This window comes from Pseudonaja textilis, chromosome 2, assembly GCF_049901715.1.
Source record: "Pseudonaja textilis isolate UNSWEBS1 chromosome 2, rPseTex1.2, whole genome shotgun sequence".
NCBI classification, from domain to species: Eukaryota; Metazoa; Chordata; class Lepidosauria; order Squamata; family Elapidae; genus Pseudonaja; species Pseudonaja textilis.
Window position 1 is genome coordinate 18,999,068 of NC_141991.1, and position 12,296 is coordinate 19,011,363.

At 40.4% G+C, this 12,296-nt stretch overlaps 1 protein-coding gene across 1 annotated transcript; it reads left to right on the top strand.

Annotated features, from left to right (window-relative positions):
* Window positions 1-2,446: 2,446 nt before the first annotated feature.
* Window positions 2,447-10,614, top strand: LOC148126784 (uncharacterized). The gene is made up of 3 exons (XM_087923424.1): window positions 2,447-2,768; window positions 3,496-3,584; window positions 10,230-10,614. The coding sequence occupies exons 1-3, from the start codon at window positions 2,447-2,449 to the stop codon at window positions 10,365-10,367; spliced, it is 549 nt and encodes a 182-aa protein (XP_087779550.1). The 3' UTR covers window positions 10,368-10,614.
* The last annotated feature ends 1,682 nt before the right edge of the window (window positions 10,615-12,296 follow it).

Here is a 12,296-nt window from a genome sequence, read left to right on the forward strand (position 1 = left end):
ACCACCTCAGAGACTCAGTCTACTGAAGCCCCAACAAGTGCCCCCACCTCAACCTCAGGGGCTCAGTCTTCTGAAAGCCCAACAAGTGCCCCCACCTCAGCGTCTACTGAAGCCCCAACAAGTGCACCTTCAGAGGCCCCTTCAAGTGCCCCCACCTCAACCTCAGGGGCTCAGTCTTCTGAAAGCCCAACAAGTGCCCCCACCTCAACGTCTACTGAAGCCCCAACAAGTGCACCTTCAGAGGCCCCTTCAAGTGCCCCCACCTCCACCTCAGGGACTGTATCTCCAGATCCCTCTACTAGTCTTCCTCCAAAAACCTCCAAGACACCTTCTTCTGAGAGCTCTTCAACTCCTCTTCCATCAACCTCTCAGCCTGCGTCTCCAAAATCTACTTCAGCAACAGGTACTGTAAGGAATACTCTACCTTCTTTTACTGTTACTTCTTTTTCTATACAATCTAAATTGCAGGAAAGGAACCATGTCTGAGAAAACATCCCTTTTATGGACAGACTATCACCTTACGGCAAGACGGGTAGCAAACAAATGTTATAAATATATAAAGGTTCCCTGGGCATTCTAATATCCTGCCTTGTTCGATGTTGAGCCTGATGTTTATTGGCAATGCCCATAGTATGAATGTAGTTATCCAGATGATCAGGTTTTTTTTCCAAATGTTTGCCTAACACTTTTTAAAAATCTGCATCTACAAATATCTCAGGGGAGAATACGTTCAAGCACAACTATTACTCCTGAAGAAAGGCATTGCTAAGCAATTGATAAAAACTATTTTAAAATGGATTGCATTATATAAATAGTATTTGAATTCTACCTTTTCTATTTTGAAGGAAGCAAAAGCTTTAATTCATCAACATCTTCATTTATTGTTCCACCTTCCTAATGCCCCTATTGCTCATCAGTCACTTTTTGAATCAATAGCATTGCATATTGTTTTAAGAACTAGTCTAAGTTAACATGCTACCCTAGGAAAAAAAAGAAGTAATTCATCACTCTCAATCCATGACACTTCCAAGAAAATAACTCTGGAATCAACATTCATTTTCTGATAGCAAGGTTGTGCTATTTTTTTTTTCTTCACTTGGTTTTTGTGTCACATTCCACAAAGTAACAATTAAAAACAAAATCTTGATTTCATTTACATTTACATTCATATAAGAATGTCACGCTAGAAACCAGGTGATGGTGAGTTCTAGTCCTGCATGAAAGCCAGTGGGGTGACTTTAGGCTAGTCACTCTTTCTCAGTCCAACTCTCCTCTTGGGTTGTTGTTGTGGGGAAGAGGAAGGAACATTAAATATTTTCACCCCCTTGAGTTATTTAATAACAAAGGCAGCATAATAATAAATAAGAGTTCAGTTTTGCTTTTTCATGCACTGTATCAGTGATTGTAAACAGTTACTGGTCACCACATCTGCTTCTGTAACTTTTTGTCTTTTCTGAAGCTATTGTCAAAGGTTATTTAAAGCAGGGGTCCCCAACCCTTGTGGTTTGGCAGCCTGGCTTTGGGGAAGCGGGGAGGAGCGGGGGAACCAGGCCAGTGATTAGCTTCAAATTTTTTAACAACCGGTTCTCTGCCCTAATGACTGGGTGGGTGGGTGGGTGTGTCTAGGTGGTCATGTGACTGGGTGGGTGACGTCACTCATCACACCCAGCCCTGCCTCCCAGCCACTTGCCTCAAAGGAAGAGGCTGGATTAATCCCACCATTGGCTGGCCCTGCCCCCGCCCATTTTTCAGCCTTTTGGGAGGGCATTTTCAGGCCACTTTTCAGGCCCAAAAATTAGCTTGAAAACGGCCCCCAAAATGGTAACCCGCGTTCCGGGGGTCGGGGGTGCCAGGCTTAAAGTCAATGAAAGCTATGTCTAGGTAGACCTTCTTTTTGATATGTATTTATTCACTAAATCAGTATTCCCCAACCTTTCTGGCTTGGTGGACCAGCCAGTTTGGTGATGGCAGTATGGAGGTGGAGAGGAAGTGGTTTTGCTCTCACATGTGTGTCACTTTCACAGATTCAGCTTTGTGTGCGCCTGCACACACACAGGGGGGGCTCACTTACCACTTCCATGACCCAGTTCCTAATGGGCTGAGGCCTGGCACTGGGCCACAGACATGGGGGTTCCTGAACCCTGCACTAAATGACTCAAAACCAGTCCTTGATCTGTTGTACCACTGCCTTTTCTTAAACCTCGTCTCTTTAGGAACAAAAATATTTTCAGTTGCCATCTTGTCTCAAAATTTCCAGTAGAAACATTCTGCAAAAAAACTTACTTATAAAGCTTAGCAAACTGGCAGCAGCAACCTCTGAGATATCGCTTTCTACTACAAGTAAGTGAGATGAATGCAAAACACAGTAAATAACATCAGGATTTCTTTATTCAAAACAGCTGCTACTACCTCTCTGGGCATTTCTAGGACTGAACCTACAACGGTCATGACGAGTAGCAGAACCATTTTCTCAACAATGAGTTCATCTTCTCAAACCACCACCTCAGGCACATCCGCTAAGACGTCAGAAAAAGTGACAGCTAGAGCTGAGAATTCAACCTCAGCTCAGCCTCCTGTAGCTACAAATACCAAAGCCACAAATGTCAAAACCACAGTCCCTCCTGCCTTGGTTACCACTTCCAAAACCACGGTGACTCCTAAAAAAGAAACAACTTCTACAAGTAGCACCTCCATCACAACCAGAAGTACAGTGCTTTCCAGAACTACGGTTACTTCTGAAACAACTCAGCAAAACACTACGACTAGTGGTAAGTTTACCTCACTTCATTCAGACCTAGCCATTGAATTACACAAGTCACAAGGAATGTCCATCCATCTCAACAAAATCCACAGGCACATCCAGACTAGCCAGTTTGTTTCCTAGGTGTGAAAATAGTCTATGGGCGCAATAAATGACATTGTTTACATGAGAAGGTGCAAGTATCAGTAGAAACAGCGGCCTTGGGACCTTCTTAGAAAGCTAGAACATGGATATCACAGGGAGGTATCCCAGGTTCTTATTATATTCCAGCCATAAAGCTCATGTTATAGTTTACAATGACTTTTGTAATTCTTATGTATTGTTTCAGGGGTTGTGTAACCTTTAACCTGGTGGCTTCAGGGCTCTTTTGATAAGGAGTAACATGATGATTTTAGCTGTGCAGGCCAATAAAAGGCCTCTATTTCCAAACACAGATAACAGATAATCAGAGTTGGAAGGGACTTTGTAGGTCATCAAGTCCAACCCCTCGCCCAAGTGGGAGTCCCTACACCACTTCTTACAAATGGCAGTCCAATCTCTTCTTGAAAGTCTCAAGTGATGACGCTCCCACAATTTCCGAGGACAAGCTGTTCCATTGGTTGATTGTTCTCACTGTCAGAAAGTTTCTCCTTGGTTCCTTATTTAAATGGGCATTCATTTCCCCCACAAAACAACACCATAGATCCTGTCCAAAATGCCTGTGTTGATCTCTTCCTTTTTCTTCAACTTTCCAGGAGACAAATACCCAAAATGGGCTTTTATCTTCCTCCTTTGCACAACAGTCACAATGGCTTTCCTGTTCCTGGCGTGTCTTGGCTGCTTGGTAAGGATGGGAAAAGCTGCCGTTGGCAGCAGGCAAAGGGAACAAAGAGTTAAGCTTACATGAGAATTGACAAGTCCAGTTGAACCTTAGAGAGCTTCCAAGTGATGTTCAAAAAGGGTTGACTCACCATCTTGGGGTGCAAAGGACATAACACCAGGTAATCCTGGCTTGTGAATGATACATGTTGTTAGTGTTTGGGGACAAACCCCCAAGCAGAGTGTGCAGCAGCAGTCAAGCCAGGCAGCCAAATGAGAGAGAGGCTGGGCCCAAGAGTATACACACACTGGAAACAAAAACACTGTTTGTAGTTTTAAATAGTTATTTAATTCATTTAGAGTTTAAGCAGTGTCATTCAGTCCATATGTCTAACACAATATATCCATCCAGTAACCTAGTCCATTAACTAGTCAGTACAATGTCTTTATCTGCTTGTTGAAATATCTTCTACTCCCGATACCTTTATCTCGAAGACAACGCTGAGTATGCACAGGATATCAGCTCACCAAGTAAACAGTCCTTTTGTTCAGTAGAAGCGGTTATCCAGCACAGTAAGCCAACAAGCAATAACAAACAGGCGTCTCAAACAGGAGTAAACAGCAGGCAGCAGATAGCAGAGAGACCAGTGACCAGTGACCAGGAAATCAGTAACCAGGAACCAGGAAAAGTAACCAGGAAGGGTTACGTTACTCTCTACTGCCTTTTATTGAAGCTTGCAACCGCACCCTTAATTATCTAATTACATTGCAGTTTGGTGCTTAAAGCTACAAACACTTAAAACTAGGTTTATATATTTAGTCACCCAAACCTAGTTGGTGTATCCATATACCCAACATTCTCCCCTTTTGGGTGATATAAATATATAATACCTTTACAATTTAAACCCATACTTTTCACAACTCTCTAGGTGCTTAATGGCACCTTGGGCTTTAGTAAAATTATCAGCTATATTGTCCTCCGACATGCAGTATTCCAGCTGTATCATTTTACTCTGTACAGATTGTCTAACGTTTAGATACCTTAAATCTGTATGCTTGCTCCTAGTTTTTACTGCAATATTTGTGGCCATTTGAATTGCTGCCTGATTATCTTCATGTACAATTATAGGATAGTTTACAGTTATACCCATATCATTCATCATTTGTTTGTACATAATTAATTCAGTACATAAGAGCGATAAACAGGAGAATTCTGCCTCCATAGTAGACAAACTTATATGCTGTTGTCTTATTGACTTCCAACCTATTAATGTCTTACCCAGCATTATGGCTGTTCCTGAAGTCGACTTTCTTGTGTCTCTTTCTGATGCAAAACTAGCATCTGCATAAGCACTCAGTATGAGATCACCTTTTGGTTCTAAATACAGTGCATGGTGTAATGTTCCTTTAAGATATCTTAAGATTCTCTTCAATGCTATCCAGTGACATTGAAGCAGATCATTATTATGTCGTGCCAGCTGATTAATACTATAAGCAATATCTGGCCTTGACCAATTGCTAATGTATGATAAGCTACCAATCAAAGATTGATATATTGCCTTATCAAACTTGGGACTTTGAGTATCCATTTTGCAAATATCCTGACTCATTGGAGTCTTTGCAGGCTTACAAAGTTCCATCTTATAATCTATTAGCAATTTAGATATCTTATCTTCCTGAGATATCTTAAAACCTTTCTGTGTTTTCAGTATATTCAAACCTAGATATCTCTTTATCTCCCCTAATTGCTTGATTTTTATTTTCTTCTCTAATGATGCTATTATTTTATTTGCTTCATCATTAGTCTCAGTAATCAAGGCAATATCGTCAGTGAACAACAATAATAATGATATTTTTCCATTTGTCTGCTTTTTAAACAGACATGGATCGGCTAAACCAGCTTTAAACCCTATATTGTTCAGTTCCTTTACAATATACTGGTTCCATTCATAGCCCGATTGTTTAAGACCATAGAGGCTCTTCTTTAACAACCAACAATCATTATTATTTTCACCTTTCAATCCACTAGGCTTTTTCATATATACAGTATGTCTTAGTGGAGCATGCAAGTAAGCAGTTTCCACATCTAAATGGTTAACTATATATTTCTTGCTTGCTGCCCACACTAAAGCTGCCCTTAATGTTGCTGCTTTAAGACTAGGTGCAAATACTTCATCATAGTCATTTGCACTTTGTCTAAAACCTTGGGCTACTAATCTTGCCTTATGGATTATATTTCCATCTTTATCAGTTTTTATCTTAAAAATCCATTTGCAGCCAATGGGTTTTATATCTACAGGTAATCTCGCATTTTCATAAACTTTCATATCCTTCAAGGATTTCAATTCCTTATTTATTGCTGCATACCAACTTTCCTTATCTTTAGAAGGATATCTTTTAATCTCATCCACAGTATATGGAATTTTATTTACCTGGCACACTGTGTTAGCCTGGTATCTATCAGGCGGTCTAGATATTCGTGTAGTTCTTCTGGGAATAACAGGGCTTGTATGAGGACTTTTTTGAATTACTACCTGTTCCTGTTCCTCATCTTGCTCAGCTATTGGTTCTATTTCTTCTTCTATGGGCACAATTTCTTCCTGTATTTCTCTTTTTACTTTATTTTTAAAGTTACAGGGATAATTAATGGGATTTCTATAGGATTCAACAATCACTTCTTTATTGTTATCCTGTTCTAACTTATCCCATCCTATGTGCTCTAGAAATTGGGCATTGGCACTACATAACACCTTAGATGTGCCTTTCTCCCAAAATCTATATGCCCTATGGTTAGCTTGGTAACCAACGAAGAAAAATTGTTTAGCTCTGTGTTGCCCTTTACGCCTGAGTTGTGTAGGGATATGCACCCATGCTGGTGCACCAAATGTGTGCAGGTAACTCAGATCAGGCTTCCTGCCATGCCACATGGTGAATGGTATTTCACCAGTAGTTGAGTTAACAACGTTGTTTAATATGCTATTAGCACACATTGTGGCCTCCCCCCACAAAGAATCAGGTAATCCAGAATCAGTTAACATTGTTCTAACCATTGCCTGTAGTGTTTGGCCTCTTCTCTCTATAAATGCGTTGTGTTGTGGTCTGTATGGTGCAGATTTCTTGTGCTCTATTCTAGCTACCTTTAATCTATTCTGGAATTTGCTATTAACAAATTCCGTACCATTATCTGTCACCAAGGTTATCAGTTGCCGTTTAGTCTTTCTCTCTGCAAACTTTAACCAGTTGAAGAAATGTTGATATGTTTCAGTTTTGCTTTTCATTAGGTAGCAAAACCCATATCTAGAGTAATGGTCCATAATGCTCAGTATATATCGAGCACCCCCCATACTGGGTTTCTTTGGACCTATAATGTCTGCAAATACTACTTCTAAAGGTTCTTTAGTTTTGAAACCATTTAGCCTATTTGCAGGCAATATTTTACTCTTATCTTCACAGCAGACATTACAACGCAAATATTTATCACAAGGTTTTAACCTTATTCCTTCAGATAACTCTACTGTACGTTTTAGCATTTTAAAATTTACATGCCCCAAACGCCTATGCAATAAATGGATACATTCATTATGAGGCTTGATATTATTAAATACAGTCTGTGCCTCCCCTTTCTTACTATCATGTAAGACATATAATGCTCCATTTAAAGCTGCAGTTACCTTTTTGTTATCTTTTTCCAGTATGCACTTATTATTCTTAAATGTAATTACATAACCTAGTTTATCTAATACTCTTACAGAAAGTAAGTTCATCTTTAACTGTGGTACATACAACATTTTTATATTCTGGTTTAAACTTGGACAATATGCAATACCTTCACCCTTGGCCTTGAGGTGCCAGCCATTCGCGAGTGATATATGCTGAGAGCTTGTAGACATTTTTATAAACTTTGTCTTATCTCTCGTGATGCAGTGGGATGCACCACTGTCCACCACCCATATATCATTCTTCACATCACAGTTGCTAAACGTGGCTAGTTCAAAGGATTTCTTTGGCTCTTTTACATTCTGGCTTTTTCCTTTTCTGCAGAATCTTGCCAATGTCCTCTGCCTCCACAATTAAAACACTTTTTAATTGTGTATGCCGTCGAAGATAAAGTCTCTTCCTCCGGGTGCTTTAATTTACTAGGTTGGTTTCTTTCAAGCTTTGAAGATAATTTCTCTTCTTTATTAGGTTTATCTTCTCTCAGCTGGTCACGTTCAAACCTTCTTCTGGCTTCTTCTAATAGCCTGCCGGTAATCTCAGTTACTGATAAACTGTCTTTTGGCAATACCTCTAAAGCAGTCACAAAATCATCATAGCTTCGATCCAATGAAGACAGTATGATATATACTTGTTGCAACTCATTAAATATAAGCTCTTTTTCCTGTAATTGCTGAAAAATGCTTTTCATACAGTTTAAATGAGTTAACATGTCTCCATTTTTCTCAAGATGTGTTCTAAACAGCTTCCGTGTAAGATTGATATGAGCTCCTACACTGTCTCGAACATAAATCTTCTTGAGATTCTCCCAGCAGTTAGCAGCATTCTCCTCTCCACGGATATGGATGAGTTGCTGGTCAGAGAGAGTCAGACCTATGATGCATAAAGCCTGCTCATTCTTTCGTTCATAGTCTTGTATCTTTTTGGCATCCTCTTCAACATTAGGATCTAAGTTAGATACATCTGGTGGGTTTGTTATTATGTCCCACAAACCTTCTCTTCGTAGAAGTAAACTACATTTCATTGACCATGAAACATAGTTTGTTCCATCTAGTCTGGATATCATGGACAGACTTGGCAAATTTACTTGTGCCATTGCTCTTCAGATAAATAACTATTCAACAAACAGTTTGTACAGTAATGTGCAACTCACTTCAAAACTCTCTCTGGTATAACCTGGTTAGCTAGACTGTGCTCACTGCTGGGCCCATAACCAATGTTAGTGATTTGGGGACAAACCCCCAAGCAGAGTGTGCAGCAGCAGTCAAGCCAGGCAGCCAAATGGGAGAGAGGCTGGGCCCAAGAGTATACACACACTGGAAACAAAAACACTGTTTGTAGTTTTAAATAGTTATTTAATTCATTTAGAGTTTAAGCAGTGTCATTCAGTCCATATGTCTAACACAATATATCCATCCAGTAACCTAGTCCATTAACTAGTCAGTACAATGTCTTTATCTGCTTGTTGAAATATCTTCTACTCCCGATACCTTTATCTCGAAGACAACGCTGAGTATGCGCAGGATATCAGCTCACCAAGTAAACAGTCCTTTTGTTCAGTAGAAACGGTATCCAGCACAGTAGCCAACAAGCAATAACAAACAGACGTCTCAAACAGGAGTAAACAGCAGGCAGCAGATAGCAGAGAGACCAGTGACCAGTGACCAGGAAATCAGTAACCAGGAACCAGGAAAAGTAACCAGGAAGGGTTACGTTACTCTCTACTGCCTTTTATTGCAGCTTGCAACCGCACCCTTAATTATCTAATTACATTGCAGTTTGGTGCTTAAAGCTACAAACACTTAAAACTAGGTTTATATATTTAGTCACCCAAACCTAGTTGGTGTATCCATATACCCAACACATGTCCCAAATCAAATTGCTGATCAATGATTCAAATAGCCTTGTGAATTCTGTAGGGTGAGGAACCCCTACATCCGAAACTATATTGTGATCCATACATGAGTTTGTCTTCTTATACAGGGCAAGTATCAGCTTGGGAGAAGTTCTCTGAGTCAATCTTTGATGTTTTGGAGAACTGCTGTTGGTCAGTTGTGACCACCGGGCTGACTCTGTATAAAACATTTTCACATGTTCCAAAGCAGAGGTGGTATCTAGCAGGTTCTGACCAGTTCTGGAGAACCAGTAGCGGAAATTTTGTGTTAGTTTGGAGAACCGGCAAATACCACCTCTGACTGGCCCTGCCCCATCTATTCTCTGCCTCCCGAGTCCCAGCTGATCGGCTGGGTCTTCTTTTGTTGCCCTGCACAGGAGAACAGAGCTGGAAAGCAGGTTAGTGGGGTGGGGAGGGAATGGAGATTTTGCAATATCCTTACCCTGCCACATCCACAAGCCATGCCCACCAAGCGACGCCCACAGAACCAGTAGTAAAATTTTTTGAATCCCACCACAGTTCCAAAGGCTCAAAAGATCAGGTTAGCTCTTGCCTAAAATCTTAGACAGCCATTGTTAGCTAAAGTATGGAATACAATACTCAGCTTGGAAAATCAACCATCTCACCCAGGACGAAACTAGTGGATTTTAGGCTAGAGAACCCTATGGAATCTCTATGATTATATTTATATAACTACAGATCCTAAGGTCATGTTACCTGATTAACAGATAGCAGGTTGTAGCTCCCCAAATTGACATCATCCTAGGTCAAGTGGGGATCGACCACGACTGCTTCATATTCTTCTGAAGTGGTTGCCACTAAAATGATATCAATTCTGTGGGGTCTTTGGTGCTGCCTGGAGCTTGGTTGTTTTCTCCCAGGCATTTCATCATGATGATGTTATGAAGTGTGGTAATGAAACGTCTGCAAGAAAATGTCCAAACTCAGAGATCGCAAAAGGTTCCCACAGCTCTGCCCTGAGCCATAAATATTCTCTTCTATATCCATCTCAATTCTGTTTTCCATTTGATCTCATTCTCTCTTCTTCCCAAACTTCTCCAGCTTGTCCGGTTTGTGAAATCTGCTTCATGTGTTCCTGAACCTGAGAATGTGTACAGAAGTCATGTTGTGCTCCGGAGTTTTCGGAATCTCAGCTGTGAAAGGAACAGCAATCCACAGATGTCCCAAGGCAATAAATAACACAGAGATGCTGTAAAATAATCGCCACCAGATGTCCCAGGACTTCCCAGGATTGACAGCAACTTATAAACAGAATGGATTTCTTCCCAATCTATTTTTAATATTTTTTACCCAAAACATTTACCTTTCACCCAACATCTCATACATGAACGAACAGGGACAGGTAGAATTTTATTTGATCTGGACTTAATTTCTATTCTCCAGATGAGTAGGCAGATCCTCTATTTATTCCTCAGGTGGCATTCCTCTGAATTTATTCTTCAGATGGCATTCCTCTGAATTCTTCAGTTCATAAGTTAAGTTCATAAGTCAAGTTTGATGACTTCATGAATATGTCCTTGTTGTTTTCTTGGCCACAGAATGGAGTAATTAGCTTCTGTCTCCTTTCTATTTTATTTTTCCTCTTTCCAATTTCCAGCATAGACTACAACCATAATATTTCATAGTCATCTTGCATCCAAATACTGCACTAACCAAATTTCACTCTGCTTCACCGCTTGAAATATCTGAAAATCACCTTGTACAACATTAAGATATCACCTTGTACAACATTAAGATATATGTATTTCACTGAGAGTCAGTTTGGTATGGTGGTTAAGGCATCAGGCTAGAAAGTGGGAGATTGTTAGTTCTAGTTCCACCTTGGGCATGAAGCCAGTAGGTGAACTTGGGCCAGTCACTTTCTTTTAGTCCTGGGAAGGAGACAATGGCAAATCTCTTCTGAAAAACTTTGCCAAGAATACTGCAGGAATTGGTCCTAGCAATCTCTGAGAATACGGCATGATTGAATAAAAAGGGGAAAAAATACTTCATTAGGAAATGTCGAGGAAAACTGTACAAAGCAACTGCAAATCTTCATATGATACTTCTTAATACAAAAATGAATCAGTTTTGGACTGAATAGTCTTTACATGTACACAAACCAGAAAACTATTACATTTATCTGCTTCTTAAAAATAAAATTTGGACTCAACAAATCAATGCTTTTGAACTGCTTCTGAATGGCAGAAACAATGGCTCGTGGTATAAGTAGCCCTCACTTAACAACTGGCCGTGATTACAATGGCTTCAGAAAGGATGGTTAATGGCCCATAAAGCACTTCTAGCCATTGTAAAACATTGTGTCCACCCTCTCCCCATGCAGTCGCAGGACCACAGGGCTTTTCTGGCAGAAAATGGCAAAAAACGGCCATTGGATATGCTCATTTTGTTTATCGTCCACATGATTCCCTTAATGATCATATGATTCACTTAGTGACTGCAATGTCTTGCTGTACAACCATCATAAAACAGTGGTAAAATTGACTGTTAATCCATGGTGATCTATTTAATGACCACTCTGACTTGCAACCAAGCTTTTGGCCCCAATTCTGGTTAAGTGAGGACTATCTTTATTCTATCTAGCACCAAGACACAGATCTTCACTCTTTTTTCTTTGTCCACTCAATGTCGTCTGATTCTTGGAGACTGCTGAGTATGCAGCAGCATCAGAGGTGGTATTCAGCAGATCCTGACCAGTTCTGGAGAACCGGTAGCAGAAATTTTGAGTATGGAGAACCAGCGATAACCTTCCCCTAGGAGTGGGGAGGGAATGGAGATTTTACTGTATCCTTCCCCTGTCACACTCTCCAAGCCACACCATGCCCGCCAAGCCACGGAACTGGTAGTATAAATGTTTGAATCCCACCACTGAGCAGCATTATTGATATTTTTTTTTAACTTTTTCCCTTTTACAACATATCCCTGCAGTAATTCTGGCCATCAGATGTGATCCAGAGGCGTCAAGAATTACATGCCGGGTTAAGATTCTGGAAGCCTCCATATTAAGAGAGCTGGTAGCCTACTGCCTTGCTAGAATCATGCACTATGTTGAGTTTTCTTCCATTGAGTTATTTCTCAAATACAAGCATGTTTCCTTCCACCTACACA